Source organism: Pleurodeles waltl, chromosome 6 (genome assembly GCF_031143425.1).
Source record: "Pleurodeles waltl isolate 20211129_DDA chromosome 6, aPleWal1.hap1.20221129, whole genome shotgun sequence".
In the NCBI taxonomy this organism is placed as follows: domain Eukaryota; kingdom Metazoa; phylum Chordata; class Amphibia; order Caudata; family Salamandridae; genus Pleurodeles; species Pleurodeles waltl.
Window position 1 is genome coordinate 1,440,510,822 of NC_090445.1, and position 20,605 is coordinate 1,440,531,426.

The 20,605-nt window shown below is 43.0% G+C and overlaps 1 protein-coding gene across 5 annotated transcripts in view; it reads left to right on the top strand.

Annotated features, from left to right (window-relative positions):
- The window catches only part of KAT6B (lysine acetyltransferase 6B), a 346,743-nt gene that overhangs the window by 263,357 nt on the left and 62,781 nt on the right, over positions 1 to 20,605 (top strand). For all 5 annotated transcript variants that reach the window (XM_069240850.1, XM_069240852.1, XM_069240854.1 and 2 more), the window contains exons 11-12: positions 11,602 to 11,763; positions 12,201 to 12,294. In XM_069240850.1, coding sequence (XP_069096951.1) covers positions 11,602 to 11,763; positions 12,201 to 12,294 — 256 coding nt within the window. The remainder of the gene's footprint in view (positions 1 to 11,601; positions 11,764 to 12,200; positions 12,295 to 20,605) is intronic.

Here is a 20,605-nt window from a genome sequence, read left to right on the forward strand (position 1 = left end):
GTTGAGACCCTGAACTTAAAGGGTAATGAAGTGTAGCGTCCTCATGACCAGGTGTATGGTTCGATCCCCACATCTTGGCGGGTGTGGCTTGCTTCCCCCTCCCTCTCCTGCATCATCACAGTGTGTCAATAATGATAGAAAAAAACAGTGGAAATAACATGGAACTAAACAGAGGTAGAAGAAAGAACAATTGAGGTGTTTCGCCCCCCACCTGAAAATCAGGAGGCCTGACAAGCAACCCTCAACAAGTATATACTATGAGGAGCATATAATTTCATGCAATTAGTCCAAGAGGCACAGGGGCTAGCTCCCAATTGAGCGTGGGACCCCCACTCTCACGTCACTTACACACACGCTTGTATTAGTAGGGGGAATCAAGTAAGTGAACAAAAAACATTCTTCCACCACCTTAAAGTGGACGTGTAGTCATCGCCCTGGTGGCACTTAGAGGTTTCAAGCTATGTCATCTGAGGAGGCTTGTCTTTGTTCTTTTCCAGCTTGGTGTGTGTTTGCACGTCATCTTTTTGGTCAACAGTATTATTGGGAAACGCCAACCTCCCCTGCGGGTCTCAATGCAAAGCTGTGCAAGTTGCAACAATCCTCTGAGTCTGGATGGCCGGAGGTGGAGCGATGGGAATGTTTTTTGGGTGGGGGTGGGGGGGTGGCAGGGGTGTTCCCCAGAGTCTGGCATGCCTCTTCCAGCGGTTTCCCGGCTGTGATTCTCTTTTTTCCTGTAAGCCTACATGGAGGCGGAGTGGAGAGCCCTATCTGTAGGAGGTTCTGTGATTTGGTTATCTATTCTAAGGTAAGGACTCTGCATCAAGAAGTCTATCAGATGAGCAAATTTACCTTCTGTAACTCCGAATCTGGTAGAGACTATAGCTGCGGATTCCTTACTGACCCACCCATCCTCTCCACTCTTTGAATGGATTTCTAGGGAGAGGGCTGTATCCCTTTCAATGCCATAGGTATCCCCAACCAGTGGTCAATATTCTGCAATGCTCCTTGCTTCTGATGTGGAAAGTCATGAAAATAAACTGATGTCTGCGCTCTAGGGTGGTGCCTAGATTGGTGCCATGGATGACGTACAATAACATGCTGAGATGATATACGCTACCTACAGTAGCGCAGTGGTACTGCACAGGAAAAATCTTCTGAATCCATTTTGACACCAGGTATAATTCTAAGGTAAGGAATCTGCGTCTAGATATAGTCTGTACCAGATAAGGCCTGTTGGAAATGGCCCTTTTTGCAGGGTCATCCCCAGTCTTTTTGCCTCCTTCCTCCTATTTTTTCTGACCTGTTTTTGTTGGCTTGAGGACTCTGGGCACTTTACCACTGCTAACCAGTGCTAAAGTGCATATGCGCTCTGTATAAAGTGTACTGTTGATTGGTTTATCCATGATTAGCATATTTGATTTACTGGTAAGTCCCTAGTAAAGTGCACTAGAGGTGCCCAGGGCCTGTAAATCGAATGCTACTAGTGGGCCTGCAGCACTGGTTGTGCTACCCACATTAGTAGCCCTGTAAACATGGCTCAGAACTGCCACTGCAGTGTCTGTGTGTGCAGTTTTAAACTGCCAATTCGACTAGGCAAGTGTGCCCACTTGCCAGGCCTAAACCTTCCCTTCTACTACATGTCAGGCACCCCTAAGGTAGGCCCTAGTTAGCCCGATGGGCAGGGTGCAGTGTATGTTTAAGGTAGGACATATACTGGTGTGTTTTATATGTCCTAACAATGAAATACTGCCATATTTGGTTTTCACTGTGCAAGGCCTATCTCTTTCATAGGTTAACATGGGGGCTGCCTTTAAATATCCTTAAAGTGCAGAGTATCCTTGAGAGCAGATATAAATATGGAGTTTAGGATCTCTGAACTCACAATTTAAAAAAACATCTTTTAGTGAAGTTGGTTTTTAAATTCTGTTTGAAAATGCCACTTTTAGAAAGTAAGCATTTTCTTGCTTATACCATTCTGTGACTCTGCCTGTTTGTCGATTCCCCGTCTGGGTCAGTTGGGCTATTCACACCTCTCCTCTAGACAGTGACAGAAAGGGGGTTGGGGTGTAACCTGCATATCTTGATTAGCCATCTGTGCTGGAGGGGAAGGGGAGGAGTGGTCGTTCACACCTGAAAGGACTGTGCCTGCCCTCACACAATGCAGTCTCCGACCCCCTGGTGTGCGTCTGGGGCCTGGCCTGGACAAGAAAGGATCTTGCAAACACTTGAGACTTTGCTTTGAAGTTTGCCAACTTCAAAGGCAGAACAGGGTATAAGAAGAAGACCCAAAACCCCAGACTTTTGGAATCTTTCTGGAATCAAGAGGGACCTCTGCCCAGTTGAATAGCTGAAGGAGGAGTACTGTCCCTTTGCTGTGTTGCTTTGCTGGACTGTCCTGCAGTTGCTGCTTCTGCCTGAAAAGAGTGCAAAGGGTGAACTTTGCTGTGTGTCCTGCTTGAGAAAATTCTCCACGGGCTTGGAGTAGAGCTTGCCTTATGTTGGAAGTCTCAGGGACACCAAAGACTTCAGTTTCCTCGACCTCCAGCACTGGGAACTGTGTGTTTTGTGCTGTTAAAGAAGAGAACCACTGCAACGCTGCCAATGATGCCGCTGGCCTGCACCGTGACCTGCCAACGCCGTACGGAGTAGCTTTGCACTGCGACCCTGGTCTCCCCGACGCAGTCATCGGACGACTTCACTGAGCTGCTGCTCGCACCGTGGCCTCTGAGCCCCGCACTCTGGCATCGCCTGTTCACACCGCAGCCTGGGCATCCCTGACCCCGAAGCTTCTGCTGACACCTACGCTGCTGCCTGCACCGTGGCCTGTGGACACTGCTCGTGAGGTACACGAAGCACTGTTCCGTCCCGGGTCACCGACGCCAGCACCATTGACTCCTGTGTCGTCACCAGGCTTCCTGCCTCTACTGTGGCCTGTGGACAGCGCTTGTGAGGGTCACAAAGCACCGTTCCGTCCCGCACTGATGGCTTGGGCCTACCGACGACCGCGCTTTAGCAATGGCGCTGCCGTTGCCTGCACCATGACCTGTGGACACCGCACGTCGCATCGTCGCGCTTCGCAATGCAGCCCGACGCCATCCATGCCGGCACACCTGACTTCAACAGCCTGGAGTTCGATCTGCAATGCGTGTGCCCTCAAGGGCCCGACGACTCTTGCACCAACTCCGGAACCAACACTGCGACGTCAGTGACGCCGCTCTCCGGAGCTCACCGTGAGGATCACGATGCCCTGCAATTCCAAGGTACTGTTTGCGGGTCTTCCTGACAGCGTAGCTGGCCCGTTACGCCGCGGCCGGTCTGAACTGTTTTTTTTTTGTTGATCACGATGCAGTCATAGCCCCAGGTGGCGCTATCGACTTCAAGGACCTGTAGTTTTTAGTAAATCTTGCTGAATTCATATTTTTCTGACTGTATTTTGGATTTTTATCATATTTGGTCTTGTTTTATATAGATAAATGTGGCTATTTTTCTAAAACTGGTGTGGTGTCCTTTTGTAGTGTTTTAACTTATTACTGTGTGTTATGTGCAAATGCTTTACACATTGCTTCTGAGATAAGCCTGACTGCTCGTGCCAAGCTGCCAAGGGGGTGAGCAGGAGTTATCTGAGCAGGTATCTCCCTTATCCTGTCTAGAGTGAAGGTCCCTACTTGGACAGGGTGCAAACCGACCGCCAACTAGAGACCCCATTTCTAACAAGGACTTACTGTGACTCGTGTTTCAGACCATTCCTCTTCAACTCTAAACTGCAGTTTGTTTCTTAATGTCCCAGCACCAGTCCTTCATTTGTTGCTGTATACGAATCTAACACTTGTGAAATATCTTCTGTCTTGTTACAGCCATTCATGCCCAATAGCTGTCTCTTACCTTCAAATACATGTTAGGGTTTTGTTTAAACGTTTATTTCGAAGCTCATTTTATGCACAGCTTACAGCATCCGTTCTTGCTGTAACATGTACTCTTTCAATACAGGCACATGAAAGCTTTCAAGCCTGTATTCTACAAGCCAGGGTCTCCGAGGTGTATAGGAAAGTGCCCCTTTAGTGATTGGTGAGTGACTCACGCTTTGTGCCAGTCCAAAACCTTTGAGTTGTTAGAAATGGAGGACTGTGTATGTAGATATTGACTGACACTATCCATGTCTCTGTTTAAAGTGAAGACAATATGGTCAGTCGTAAAATGTTGCTATGGCTACCTATTTGTTCAAGCCTTAAAGCCAGCTTTTTTTTTTTTTTTCAAGCTTATATATTTTTTTCAAGCTTATATTATTCTTATCTATAGGCCTAAGTCTCACATGGATTGAGACTCCTTTCTCTGTTCCAAGTGAACACTTAAATGTTTGAGCATCAATTTTGGACACTGCTTTTCTGTTGCACTGCACGTCTACCACTTCATTCAGCCACCTTCTTACATAAACTTCATTTTAGCACATGTGGAATGACCAACAGTTGTACAACTCTGGCATTGTACTCTATGGGATGCTTGAAGCAGGGGTTAGAAATGCATGTTTGAAAGCTATTGCCAGACGTTTGTGTTGTAAGCATGTAATATCATGTATCTTACATGTGACAGATGGCTACTTGATGTTTAGAATTGTTCCAAGAGTTTTTTATCTTTGAACCACCATACTTGCGTCCCTCCATGGTCTTGGTCACATTTCTTTTTGACAAGGCAGAGGTTTTCTGAACTCTCGATGTTCTGTCATGGAGGGAGTTAGTTGACTTCACAATGTCTTGCATGTACACTGCTAGTCCTAATGCTAGCGATCTACAAACAATACTACCAAAAGTTTCCTCTTAGGACTTCCTAAATGCTGCCTATTAAAAACTGATTAATCACCTACACATACCTTTATCCCACATCTATTTCCCTTGTTTTAGTTAGCCTAGATGCAGGCTTACCCGAGTTGTCTAGATGTGATTGTCTGACATCTTGCCCTTTGTTGTTTGTGAATGTGGAGTGTCAACCAAATTAGAATGCAGTTTTACATATTAGACGTGAGTAGTGGAAGGTTCGTTTATGATGGCGCACGTACTTCGTCTGGGTCGAGGTGGAGAGTCTAGCGAACAGTTAAAAAGATTAAAGGGGTCGAGAGTATCTTTAGCAATGACCAATATGAAACTTCTTAAAGAGATCAATTTCCATCTGTCTTTTTGCAAAAGAAGGTATCTAGACCAGTAGATGGTTGTTCTAGATCCTGCATGCAGAGTTTGAGACGATTCACCCTCTGTTATTGTCCTTTTTACTCCTCTTGATTTCGTATTCACTTGTGTGTTTTGTGTATGCCAAATCATATTGTGGAAGGGGTCTCTGCTTTGTGGCCTCTACTTTTTAGATGACATAGCAGGTGATGTGGGCTTGTAGGAAGGGTGGATTTGGGGAGGTGTCACTGTAGTTCTTTTGGGGGTGTTATGGTCATTTATTATTTGTTAAACAAGTCTGATGCCTGTAGGTAAGGTACTCTTCAATTGAGCAATGTTGAGTCTTGCATGCTGATGAAAACATCCTTGTACGATGTCTGTGGAAGATGGCAGGGCCTTGTGGGTGGTACTGAAATCTGTCAGGAATTAGACTTAATTTTACTAATGTTATATAGCTGGTGGTACGTGGTACTGTTTTTTTGTTTTTTTTTCCTTTCATGAGCTCTGAATAGAGTTTATTCTTGAGTAAGTATTTTTTCAGTTGTGGCGTGAGTTAGTTCAGCTCTGCGTAGGAGACCCTTTCCTGGATATGGTATTCTCTGCTTTTTATATTGATAGAAAGATGAGATCTTGATATGTGGTGATTTTGATTGTGTTTCAGTGAGGTTGGCTAATGTGATTATCCATCTTGGTGTTTATGCAGAGAGATGGAGTACACAGTAATGCAATGGGTAGTATGGTTGGATGTTGATTGTCTTGGCAAAGAAATGATGGTGTTATACTTGACAGTTGAATGAGATTAGGGGGTTCTTGAATTGATGTAGAATTTTTGGTCAGGGGTGTGGAATTTAATAAAATATCTACTTGCCAATGGGACACGTTGCTTCATAAATCTACTTTCCCCGTAAAACATTCCACTTATCACTTTGGTGCCATGTAAGTACAGTGACAAATTATGGCAGCAATTTCATTATGTAAGAGCTCTTATTATAGTCTCATTATTCCCAGGCTCATACTATAGTAGGGTTTGAATACTAGCAATTCCCTTACATTGCCATCTTTCCGCAGATCTACATACTGGGGCTGAAGGTAGCGGTACCTAACAGTTTCAGGGCTGGAAAGTCTGAGTCTGTGCAAACCTGCTAACTTTGAATGTTTTAGGGGTTTACCTGCTATTCCCTAATCTTTTCCCATACTGAGAAAGTTAGGATATGTACTTCTGACAAGGGCAGAAGTAAAATTTCTTCCAGTGTTGGGGGGGAAAAAGTGGTTGGAGGGAAAGTGAATTCACAAACGTTCAACAGATTTTCGCATGACTAAATCTACACATGCATATTTGCTCGTGCTGAAATGCAGTTCACAAATATCTTTTGGGAGTGTGATTTCCTGGCCTACTTCTGTAAATTCTTCAGATTTCATGAAAGTCCTAAATCTGCACTAGAGCAAAGACATATACCATGGGTGCCCTTTTGTGACTTTCTTTAAGAATTGGGCCCCTAATTAGGTCTGGCATTAGCCAAGACTTTTTTGTTTTTAAATTCTGTCTTGTTCTGTTTATCTTTTGAAAGGCTTCACTGTGAGTAACAGCATTCTGCTCTTTCACAAGAAGCTTATCAGCAAACAAAGTAGTTTTATTCAGTACTAAGAACGTTGTGGCAATGTGTGCTTTTTGAGAAACAAAAATATATATTTGCTTTTGCACAACAAACAATAACAGTTGCTTTGTTCTGCCCAGTTTCACAAGCAGAATGATCCATTCTGGTAGTATGGTCCATGGTCCAAAAATATATATATTTTTTTTGTTTTTTGCCAATGTCTGTTATTATGGCGAGGGCCCATGGCTCCCACAACTAAAACGTTGTACAAAAACCATGTCAAAACCTATAGGCTGACCTCCAATGTCAGACCTTTGGCTTTGCCAGTGCTTGATTATTAACATGTTTTTCATAATCTTGTTGAAACGTGTTAACCTGATTTCTATTACGAATATTTTTGGGAATACTAGCATGCTAGCATGTTGATGCATGCTAGCATACTAAACTATGCTTTAAAGAAGTAGTACCTAAGGTTCACAAACGTTTAGCAAAATGTTTTTTTCCTAGTTGTATTTTTTGTGAACAATTTATTTTGAAAGCAAAGAATAATCAGTCTTGCTTCAAGAGTCTGCAGAGATTACCATCTAGTCAGAGCGTTATGGGGGCATTATATGTAGCCTCATATTGTTAATCTCTTTACAAACGTGTATACATTTTTATACTGGAACTACTGTCAGTAGTGCAGTCCAAGACTTACATTTCCTTTGAGCGCTCACCCTACTAATAAAGGCTTTTTGTTAATAAACCATAAATACAAGTCTGAATAGCTTTAACATATGAACACATATATTACCTTAACTGCAGGCACTGCACTTTCGTGATCCATAATGTACTGTAAGCTGGCAGCCAAAGGGTTTGTGCTGCACTGAGTGGGCCTACTTGCCCCATGGACAAAATAGACGTGAAAACGTGTTGCTCTTGACACCAAACAATGTCCTGGGCGTCAGGCTATTGGAATTCGACATCCCTGTTTGGTCAACAAGCAGGCTATTATTCTGTTTGAGATTTAGTATATTGAAGACATATGTAGATGAATTTGGTGGTGCTCAAGGTGTTTTTGCATTCAGAACATGGGCTTTGAGTTTAAAAACATCTTTTCAAGGCAGTTTTTTAAATTGTTTATTTTTTATTTGCCTTTGTTAAAAGTAGTTTTCTTTATGTACAATGCTGTCAGTTGACATTGGTTTCCTAGTGCATAGCTTGAACGCGTTGGGGCATCTTTCTTTTTGTTTTTTGTTGCCGTTTTGTGATTTTAGTTTTGAGTTGCTGTTGCCAGGGAAGTGAAGTCTTTGTTTGAGGGATTAGATGGGCAAGTTCTTGAAGGAGTGGACATATTTGCTTGATGGCAGATGACAATGGGAATTGACATTTTCAGGCCAGTCCAGCTAATGGCAGTGGAGTCTGCAAGACAGTAAAGAGTAAGGGCATGATTTAAGTCCGACCGAGGGAATACTCGTCACAAATGTGACCGATATCCCATTTGCAGTATTACGATCCCCATAGGAGATAATGGGATTGTGATACAATGGACATTTGTGACAGTATTTCCCTCTGCCGAGACCTAAATCAGGTCTTAAGTCAAGAGTGCTGCTGCGTGTGTGTGTGTGTTGTTTTTTTTTTTTTTGCGAATGTTTGACGTTACAGTATTTAGATGAAAGATGAATGCTGTATTCATAACTTTTAGGTACATCTCCTCAGAGGTTGCAATCACTAAGGAAAATGTGTGAACAGCGGATAGAAGAAATGATGTATAGAAATTTCTGCAGTAAACTTTGTGCTTACTCTTCAATGAGCTTTAGATTAGGTGGAAGTTCAGTGCCTGTGAGACAGAGGGTGGCAAATTGCAGGTGAGGAGTTCAGTAGAGTTGAAGGTTATCGGCATATGCTTTATCTGTAGATTAATTTTACTTTTTCATGTGGGGTAGAAGATCCTTATGAATGTTGAGATAGGTATGAATCAAAGGGACAATTTTCCAGCAGGTTTAGATATGTTGTCTGTCATTGTAGTATGACATACTGCAATGTGTGCTGACAAGCATGAGGCCTACTGTATGCTAAGCTTGAGGTGTGATGGATGATTTTAATTATATTATTTCTGCTGTTGGGTTGAGACAAATGGCTCCCATTTGCTAAATAAATGAGACTGAGGAGGTCACATAACATCTTTTTGTGGTGATGCCCACTTCTCGTGTACACCTACAAATATTGTGCTGTTTGTTCATGTTAGCCTCTTATCAACAGTCCATACTGACACCTTTCTTTTCTTTAGTGCTAACTAGTGAGGCAAAATTGTGTTGCCTGTATATCCCATTGCATGCAGGATCTATTAGATTGAGGGTTGTTTTCCATTACTGAGTCTTCTGCTTTGTTTAGAAATATCCTCCACTACTGGAGTAGAGTCCAGAATCCATTTCTAATCATAAAACAAAGATAGAAAATAGTCCAGAATTGTGTAGCATAATGGCTGTGTACTCAAACTGACACCTCCAAAGTAGCCATATCACCAGTTATTTCACACTATGGATGTTTGTGAATAGCCTCAGAACACTTGTCCCTGACAGTTTTGTTGTTTGGTCTTAGAGGTGTTCTCTTTGCCTTGTGATTTAGTAGCATGTTTTTTAAAGGCTTACGATATAGTACATCTGATAGTTATTTCTAGATATTTTGGCTTCAGCTTTCTCATACATACATCAGCCCTTCATGTTGTGGAGTAAAATCCTCAATTTCAGAGTATTTTTTTCTAATCATCTCACAAATTAGTTAGGATTGTAGCTAGTTGGACATTGCTGTATTGGATGGGTCCTGAGGAATTGGAAAGCCAGAGCCCAGTTAGCTTGCAATGGTAAAATTGAAAATCCCTCCAGTGCTTCTGTTGACTCTGGGAAGTAGTTGTATGCTCTTTATTGCATGGTAAATGGCAATAGTGGACTGCTGTTAGAGAAGTAACACATTGGTGAGAACGCCCCCTTGTGGTGCCCATGTCTGTAATACATTCCTCTTGCTTAATTTCTGAGCAGTATCGTATGTCAGGATGGTGTTTGATGTAAAGGTTATCTGTCTTCAGACCGCTTTAAGAGGACTTTCTCTATATTATTTGGAAACTAGAGAAGGCAAAATACAAAGACTTCATGGTTAGGAAAGGGAGTATCTGCCCTTTTAGCAAAGGCGAAACTTGGAGAAGCTTCTGTTAATTTCAGGTTAATCAGTCCTCTTGATACAGGCCTTTTAGGGTTAGAGACTTAATTTTAGTGGCTTACTTTTTCAGGGTCATCTCTACCCAAGATGATGAAACAACATTGGAACTAGTGTAAGACAGTAACTGTTTCCCCTTCTCAACAGCTAGGACGGGACAGCAAGAAGTTCAAATACCTTTCTGTGTGAACCTTTTTTTTTGTTAACTTTCTAATTTTCTATTCTGGCTTGTAAAAACAATGTTTACTTTGTGTGTACCAAGTAGAGAGAATCTGGACTTTGGTGTGATCTACAATTTATGAACATCAGTGATTCAAGCATCAGAACACTAATAAGGTAGTTTGGAATTAATAGAATTTTTGAGAGGCATTGTTTCAATAAGGCAGTTTGTGAAGATTTTGCCCTGCATGTGGTGCGTTTGTCTGAGTTTTTTTTTCTTTTTTTCTTTGAATTACCTTTAGGTTACCATGTCTAGCTGTGCCTGTTTTGTCCATGTGAGGGAATATCACGCTTTTCTACATTTAGATGTCCAGAAATGCTGTTTTTAGATCGAAGCCTCCCAGACAGCTGTCTGGTTTGCTGTGGCCAAAAGAAGCATTATGCAGATAACAGTCCTTTTTTTTTAAGCAGAAAATAAGTTCTTGCATTTTTAAAAAAGGTAGCAGAACTTAACTGCAATGTTTAAATAATCCTAGACCTAGTTAAACATTGCCAACTTACTGTAATAATTATGAAACATTCTGATATGGGTTCCAATTTTTCTCCCTACCTGAAAGGGGGATGGGGGGGGGGGGGCAGGGGGAGGTATTAGTTTGAAAACCACTGATCTACTATATGCCACTGCACTCTACAACACTCTGTTCTCCTGTGCTCCTCTGTCCGCCAGAGATTCACTCTACTCTGCATCACTGTACTTTATGCCACTTCACCCCAGTTCACTCAACTCCACTTTACAACACTCCACAATAATCCATTTTAATGCTCTACTCCATTAAGCTCTACTCCACGCTACTTAAATCTGCTACTCCACAGCCCTCCTGCTACACCATTTTAATCCACTGTACGACACTGCCCCATTCCACTGCTTCACTCTATGCCCCTCCACATGGACACTATGCCACTCCACTTGACGCTACAACACTCTTCCATTCCACATAACCACAATTTACTCCATCGCTCTACTGTACACTATTCCATGCAACACCCTCTATGCTACTTTACACCACTGACACTCAACTCTGTGGCATACTGCTCCACACCACTCCACTCTATTCCACTGTACGACACTACTCTGTCCATAACACAATAGACCACTCTACTCTGTGACTCAAATCTACCCTATACCACGCTGCAACTCCATAACACTACTCTACTTTACGACACTCCACTCTCCTTTACCCCACTAACGTTTAGCCATGCTGAACGTAAGCCACACTGGTATACAACATGGCTAAAACATATTTGGAAAGCCAATAGTTCTTGCATAGGTGAGACCTATTGGATTTGCCATTGATTGTTGCTCACTGCCATCCGGTTCTATGGGGCTACCCGTGGCTTTTCATATTTGGTTTCAGCTATATTATTTATGGTAAAGGGAAGGTGCACGTTCTAGCAGTTTCCTCCTGCAAGTGACACTCTTTTTTTTGTATTTTCCCAAGGTTGATGGAAACTTGAGCAAGATATATTGTCAAAATCTCTGCTTGTTAGCCAAGTTGTTTCTCGACCACAAAACCCTGTATTATGATGTGGAACCGTTCCTTTTCTATGTCCTCACAAAGAATGACTCCAAGGGATGTCATCTAGTAGGATACTTCTCAAAGGTAAGTGTTCCTGTGTTCTAATTGCAGAAATGTCTGGTATCTCTTACGTCTTTCCCCAGCCTTGCTTCGTGCCTTAGAGTTTAGTACTGCTTGTTAATTTCATTTTTCACTTCCCAGTGGGGTTCAAAATGTCTCTCTCTAAATCTTTAGTGAGTGGCTTACATATTTAGTATAGTTATGCCGGACCAAACTGGATCTTTTAGCTGTGTGCCAAAACCAACCTTCTGTATTTACAGAACTTTTGTGAAACCTGTACTCTTTTGCAACATCCCTATACATGTTTTTTATTTTAAGGACTGGTATTCCATCTATTAAGCGGTTCAACTTCCATAGTTGAATATTGTGAGTCTTGTATGATTTGTGTGCATGCCCACAGCTGTAATACTGTGCAAACACAAATGCTCGCTCACTTGACTTCCACTCTCTCCTTCTCTTAGGAAAAACTTTGTCAACAGAAGTATAATGTCTCATGCATCATGATCATGCCCCAGTATCAACGGCACGGCTTTGGTCGTTTTCTCATCGACTTCAGTAAGTAACTCCTTTTTACTTCCAGAATTTTTGTAGTCCTGTAACTGAGCAAATCGCTAAGAGTGCTCATTATGCTTTCATTGCATATTCTGCAATTGTGACTACTTTGAAGCAGCCATACATTAGTCTGATGTTACTGGTTACATGTGTAGGGTTTATGCTGTTCAAAGGCTGCGTTTGATCACAAACGTGTATTCAATGACTAAGACAGTTTTATCTGTATGTTTGGGAACAAGGCTGCTTTATTTTGAGGCAAATGTGTTCATGCAGCCCTTTTGTGAGGAGGAACAGAATGTGTATCTGAATTATTAATGAAATGAAGTGTGGAAAGGCAGCAGAATAAGAAGTCAAGTGGGCGTTAAAACCCATAGACAGCACGCAGTATTGTATTGTTCCAACTGTTATTATCTCATAGTAGATTTTTATGAATCGTGAGATTAACTGTAATGTGGTCGCTTTGTGCTGAGATACACGACTGTGCCACAAAAGGTGGGAAATAATGTAGACTGCTAAATGAGTACTTGGGTGGAGAAGTTTTGTCTTCCTTGAAACTTCCTTGAATGAGCTATCTATCGCTGGTTACTCAAACGTAGTAGAGACGTGTATTCTTGCCTGAGTACTTAAGGGATGTTTTTTTTTTTTTTTTTAATGTGTGTGTGTGTGTGTGTATATATATATATATATATATATATATATATATATATATAATTTGTGTAGGCCACCTGTTGCAGAGGATCGCGGGAATTGCTTTGGTTCATGTTAACGTGGACTTTTTTGTAATTTAGAAGGAAGGTCGAGAACCTAAAGGGCACAGTGGGTAATGGAATCTGATTTGCAGACAGTAAAAGGAAAGTGAGCAGCGTACTTCTGCTCATTCTATAGTTGAAGTGAATTTGATAGTAAACCTTGGTAGATGTTTCTGCCAAAACCCTCCTCCCCGACTGTTAAGTTTCATTGTTGTAGTGTGTTGACTCTGAACACCAGGGTGAGAGATTGAGACCTCCATTTTTGAAGGCTATTAGTGCGCACTTGTATGTTTATCGCCAGTCAACAGTCATCTGAGTTGTACCATGCAAGCTCTACCAGTATCTTAAATATCTTCCGCTTATCTTCTTTTACTCCAAAGGGCCAAGCTGTTGCTCCTATGTTAAGCAAGCATATTTGCACTTCTTGTTACTCAAGCCAAATATCCATGAACACTGTAGCTGCTATTGCAAATTTAGAATGCAATTTAGTGGATTTCAATTGTCGCAGTTTTATTACAGTCTTTTAGATTCAAAAATAGCCCGCTCGCAGTATGGACCGTTTTTAAAACATGCTTTATTTCATTATGCATTTATAAGCTCGATTTTGTGCAGTTATTAATAAAAAGATCAGGTGATACAAGTCTCTTATGGCATTAGCCTAACTTTGTAATGCAGCCTTTAGCCATGCTAGGTTTAACTCGCCAACTAAGCCAGTTGTCCTTGCCAGATAGCCTCCTGGCGATTTTAGGCTGCACGTGCTGTTTGCGTTGGGGTCACCCTCTCCCGCCACTCGGTTTAAATACCACCTGACCCAGACATATGAATTGTGGCACTAGCACCATAAGTGTGACGAAAGATTACCGCAGAGGTCAGCGGCTTCTTATCCTTTCTGCGCACACTATACTGTGTCCCTTTTCTCGGTGTTGGTGGGAAAACCTCCTGCCCACCATTGGCGTGGCATTACCATTTCTTATGACCTGTTTAGTTTAGTAGACCAGTCAGACTGCGAGCAGCCTGCTTGTCCATTTTCTTTACTGCCATTCATCCTGTTTTGTTGTGCTCTTTGCCGCAGTTGACCTCCTCTCTGGCCTTTGCACCCCTTTCCTACCAAGCACGAAAAGAGTGCTTAGTGCCAAGCACGAAAAGAGTGCTTACTGCTTGCTCCCCGTTTTGTGTACATCAGTGCGCCATCAGCTGGCACCCTGGCCGTTGTCCTGGATAATCCTCCGGCCCCTTCTGCTCCCTGTGATAGCCAGGTATCCGGGATGTGCCGTGGTATATGTGAGGTGGTGAGAGCTGCCACTTAGTTCCGCGGAGCCAGGACTGTCCACGTGTACATGGAAGCGCAGAGGCAGTTAGCCCCACTGTTTTGCCTCTGTCTAGCGATTCTTAAGTGCTGCTGCCTCTTGCTAAGGTACAAAAGCAGATAATATGGAAGAAAAGTAGTAACAGCGAGGGGAGGGTTTGCAGCTGGGCCACAGGAGTCGGTGTAAGAGATCTGCTTTCAGAAAGGGCCCCCTTTCTGTAGACAGCAGGGCCTCCCTGGCCTGCCTCTGGAGGCTCTGAGCTCAAGCTGTTCCCGTGTTTTGGCAGCAGTTGCCTTTTGTTGCTGTTCTTTTGTCTGCACTGGGTTTTCAGCATGGTGACGGCATCTGCAGCAGTGTGCGCGCGTTTGGAAGGTTTTAATGAGCCATTTGATCTCCTCTCTTCCCCTCGTGGTCTGCTAACCCTCCCTGTCTCTGAGAACTGCTCATGCAGTGGAGGAAGGGGGAGGGGTGCGGCAGAAAGGGATGACGGAGGAGAAGTATGCGTTACATCGAAATCTGCCGTATGTTTTAGAGGTCAATGTGGAGACAGGTGATCTTGAAGGAAATATTTGAAGTACAGGAGCTTAAATTGTCGTATGTTACTAGGATTTGTGACGCTTCCTGCTGTGGGATTCTTTGCAGGGGGGGTTCAACAAATCTGATACTGTATTTTACGCAGCCGTTAAATATTTACTAACGTGTTTTAATTTTTCATTAAGTGTGTTTCTCCAAAGTTCTGCACAGAAGGTAAAACAGAACACGACCTTGAGCTAAAGTGGCCTTGGCTTTGCTCCTCTAGCGCCTCGGGCAAAATCCAGTTTGGCGCCCTCTATCCGACCATTCCTTTCCTTTAGAACCTTTCGCCTACCCTCTACTTGATTTGATAGTGAGACTGTCTTACAGCACCCTTACTCCTAGAGACTTCCGTGCAGAACCGCAGAATTAACGTGCTGGCATGCTACAACTCTGTACACATTCTACACCTAAGTCGGAAGGAGACTGCTGCATGACCTGTATACAGGCCCCTGTGTGCTCCCCTGTATGTCTGCGCCCTGGACCCAGTTTGCCCAATTTAAAGTATTTCCCTGGCCTTGATGGTGGCGATCCAGAGGCTGTGGCCCATTACAGTGAGCAGTCGTGACCTCTCAGGCTGGAGGGGGAATTGCAGCTCTCCAAATGCAGGGTGCTACGGGCTCAGGGTTGTTTGAAGATTTGCAGGAATGTACTTTTCCAAGGATGTAGGGAATATACCAAGCAGGAGCTACATGGATAATAAAGCATCTCAATTTCGACATGCTGCAGAGCGGGTATGAAAGGGTACAAAGCAGTGTTGCTAATGAGAATGGATGAATCAGCTCAGCCTGATGGTTTGAGCTAGAATGAGACACAAAGAGGGCCCTGTCGTGTTTGGTCAGCAGACCTGCCTGAAAGGGATGTGGAGGCTTGCAGGAAGGTAAAGGGTATTGCGGGAGACCAATGAGAAGGCTGCAACTCGTCAGGTTGCTGGGGGCTGAAGTATTAATGGGTAAATAGAATGTGATAGGTGGACATATCTTGTAGATGTTGAACAGGTGTTATAAATGTAGCAGTATTTGTCAAAGAATGTGGAAAGACTTGTGTCCATTAAAGAGGACAGTAAGGTTTATGGTTTGGCAGAGGAGGGTGGGAACTGGAGTCGTTTAGGCAGAAGGAATTGTTCTGCTTTAGCTGTGTCTAGTAAAAGGCAGAGCAGTACTGTCCAGTGAGTAGTAGCTGTGAGGTAGTAGGCTATTTTAGAACAGCACGGAGGTGGTGGGAAGGGGGTTATTGATGTACTGTCAGCAGGTAGGTGAGAAACAAGTTGATGGTTTGGACTGGTGGAGAGAGAGAGAGAAAAGCTGGTGGTGTTTGATGTGTCTAGGAGGGGTATCCTTGGAGGAACATGCCAATTTGCTAAACTGGGCATGAAGCAGGTGAGAATTGCATTTCAGACATCCATAGTGAACTAGGTTGCCGTCTCTGAATACAGGAAGAATTGCAGCTCTGATGGGCTGTATTGTCAGTGGTTTAATTTCTTAGCAAGAGTTATTAGTGGCACACATTTGGGGAAAGACTGGGAGGGTGGGTTGTAGACCATACTGGTGAAAATGTAATTGATTTGTCGAGTAGGATGTGATGTAAATAAGGAGAGTGATTTAATATTTTGGAAGAAACAATGGATTCAGAGATATTCCCAGGTTTTCAAAGGGCTATGGGGGGTCAGTTTGAAGTAGTACTGGGTGGTGAGGGGGCTGATATAGGTTAGAAGGGAGTTAGTGTCTAAATAGGTTAGTGACAATCTAGAGAAGGCTGCTGTGAGTGTAGATTTAGTTATATAGGTGAGGGTGGCGTGGGGATGTTAAACATTCTTGGACAGGATGTGGCGTAACGGCTAGAGCTGCTGATCTTGGAGCTGGGGAACCAGGTTTGAGTCTCGGCATGTGCTCAACATCCTGTGATTCTGGGCAAATCGATCCATCTCCCCGCACCTTCTGAAAAATGAAGGTGGCTTTGTGTAGTGTAACTGGTGCTAATGTAAAGCACTCTAATACCTTCGGGTTGAGTTTGCATTATTTGAATCTGAAAAAAAAGTATGGGTAGGGGGCAAGGTGCACTGGCAGTAAAAACAGAAGCAGTATGTGTGATGTATGTGTATATATATGTTCGATGGCATGTGTAGCTGCAGATACACATGCTGTGCACATCCCGCCATCTGGTGTTGGGCTCGGAGTGTTACAAGTTGTTTTTCTTCGAAGAAGTCTTTTCGAGTCACGAGATCGAGGGACTCCTCCCATTTCGGCTCCATTACGCATGGCATGTGTAGCTGCAGATACACATGCTGTGCATTATCCTGCCATCTATTGTCCCAAACGGAAGACTACACATGCGGCCCTTACAACAGTGCCTAGCAAAACAATGGACGCAGGCACAGGGTCAACTCCAAGATCTAGTGTTGATAGACCGCCAAACACACTCTTCGCTTCAATGGTGGAACCCTGTAAATTTAAACAAAGGGTTGCCTTTTCAAGACCCAGCACCTCACGCCATTATCACAACAGACGCCTCCATGATTGGGTGGGGAGCACACCTCAACAATCACAGCATACAAGGTCAATGGGACAGTCAACAAAAACAACTTCACATAAATCATTTAGAACTGTTAGCAGTCTTTCTAGCACTAAAAACCTTTCAGCCCCTTCTAGCCCACAAACATATCCTTGTCAAGACAGACAAAATGACAACAATGTATTATTTAAACAAACAGAGGGGGACGCACTCGTCACAACTGTGTATCCTAGCGCAAAAAAATTGGCACTGGGAAATTCACAACAACATTCGCCTGATAGCAAAATATATACCAGGCATTCACAATCAGCTAGCCGACAATCTCAGTCGAGATCACCAACAGTCTCACGAATGGGAAATACATCCCCAAATTCTAAAAGATCACTTCTACCGCTGGGGGACACCAAACATAGATCTGTTTGCAACAAAAGAAAACGCAAAATGCCAAAACTTCGCGTCCAGATACCCACACCCTCAGTCCAAGGGCAATGCTCTATGGATCAGCTGGTCAGGGATATTTGCTTACGCTTTTCCCCCTCTCCCGCTCATTCCTTTTCTGGTCCACAAAATGAGTCAAAACAAACTCAAACTAATACTCATAGCACCAACGTGGCCTCGTCAACCGTGGTACACCACACTGTTGGATTTCTCGATAGTACCGCACATCAAACTACCAAACAGACCAGATCTGTTAACACAACACAAACAGATCAGGCACCCGAATCCAGCATCGCTCAACCTAGCAATCTGGCTCCTGAAATCTTAGAATTCGGATATCTAAACCTCTCAAAAGAGTGTACGGAGGTCATTAAACAAGCAAGAAAACCCACAACAAGGCATTGTTATGCTAATAAATGAAAAAGGTTTGTTTTCTACTGCCAGGCTAATCAAATTACGCCTCTAAACGCCTCCATACAAAACATTGTGAATTATTTACTACACTTACAAAAAGCAAATCTTGCTTTTTCTTCCATTAAAATCCATCTCACTGCAATATCTACTTATTTGCAGATTACTCATACAAAATCGCTTTTTAGAATCCCAGTTATCGGAGCCTTTATGGAGGGACTAAAAAGAATCATACCCCCAAGAACACCACCAGTACCTTCGTGGAATCTTAATATTGTACTAACACAACTCATGGGTCCACCATTTGAACCCATGCATTCTTGTCAAATCCAATTCTTGGCTTGGAAAGTAGCCTTTCTAATAGCCGTCACTTCTCTACGAAGAGTTAGCGAAATACAGGCATTTACTATCCAAGAACCCTTTACACAGATACATAAACATAAAGTGGTTCGCCGTACAAATCCACAATTTTTTACCAAAAGTCATATCACTGTTTCATCTAAACCAAACTGTGGAACTCCCAGTATTCTTTCCACACCAGAATCAGTAGCAGAAAGGGCACTGCATACATTAGACATTAAAAGAGCGCTAATGTATTACATTGACAGAACAAAACAATTTCGAAAAACAAAACAATTATTCGTAGCTTTCCAAAAACCTCACGCAGGTAACCCTATATCCAAACAAGGCATTGCCAGATGGATAGTCAAATGTATTCAGACCTGTTACCTTAAAGCTAAAATAGAATTACCCATTACTCCAAGGGCACATTCCACTAGCAAAAAATGTGCCACAATGGCTTTTCTTGGTAATATACCAATGACAGAGATTTGTAAGGCAACCACCTGGTCTACGCCCCATACATTCACTAAGCATTACTGTGGAGATGTGTTAGCAACACAAGCCACAGTAGGACAGGCTGTACTGAGAACATTATTTCAGACAACTTCAACTCCTACAGGCTGACCACCGCTTTTGGGGAGATTACTGCTTTGTAGTCTATGCACAGCATGTGTATCAGCAGCTACACATGCCATCGAAAAAAAAAAAAAAAAAAAAACTAGAAATTCAGTGGAAAAAAGGCAAAGGTTGAAGGAACATACGTGACATTTTAAGCAAAATACCATTTTAAACTAAAAAAAAAAAAACACTAGTTATAGTAGCTTTAAGGTACATTACTCTCATCTTTGCTTTGCATTGCTAATTATGCCACATAGTAAATCATGTGGAACGTCCTCTGACATCACTGATAATACACTGCAAAATTTGCAAGGAGATTATGGGTGAGAAAACTGCATGGCGGGGGCACAAGTTAGTTGCTACTTGATATAGCGTGTTTTTTTTTAGTTACTGAACATTTCACCTCGCTATGTTACTTTAGCCTCAGTTTGTGTATGTATATGTGTGTGTGTGTGTATATATATGTGTGTGTGTGTGTGTGTGTGTGTGTGTGTGTATTACAGTGAGAGATCCAGTTTGTTAATCTGAAAGTATGGAGTCATCTTCAATGAATTGTGACATCTGGGAGAAAGCTGTTCTTTCTATCAGTTTGCCCAGGAAAGGACCATTCGTAGTTGTTAGTCATGCGGGTCCAGGTTTGTTTTCTTTAACGTATGTATGCCTTGCGAGACTGTTGGAGCATTAATGTTGCTAGTCCGCAGGCTGAGGGCTTGTCTGAGGGTGTGCTTACCCTTTTGGGTCATATTTTTGCTTCCTGAGCCCTGACCCCACCTCTCGGGGACGAGTTCTCATTCTGCCATGCAAACCATCGAGGGAGGGTTCTGAACTGATGATAAATGGGTTCGGTAAATGGCACAATTTTATAAGGCTGGCGAAGCACGAGGGGGTTGCTGTTTGATATAGCCAGCGAACGCCTGACTGTATCTAATGAGTTGCTGGCGCTGCTTAATTACAGGAAACCTATCATTTCTTCATACGTTCCTCCTCTGCCCCTTAAGTGGCTCGCCCACTACAAAGACAGCTACCAGCTTCCGTTCGTTGTCTCCAGGCAGCTTTTGCTCTGCTTCTTATTTAAGAGATTTTTTTTTACAGCATGTTAGTGAGTCACTGCGTGTACCGTCGTAGTCATGCCCAAACCTGAGCGTGCCATGCCAGCTGTGGAGCTTCGGAGCGGCCTTGTAGGAGTATTTGTCCCGCAAGGCCAGAGCGAAGCTTTTAAGCAGGGTTGTGCCTTTTGGGTAATAGCCCTTGTCAGGTCAGGTGCAATGCTCTCTTCACTACCAGTTTCTTAGCAGTCTGTTTTCTTTATTCAATGTTTAACAAACTACAGCATGTAATACGTTTCTGCGACGCAAGTGTGCAGCT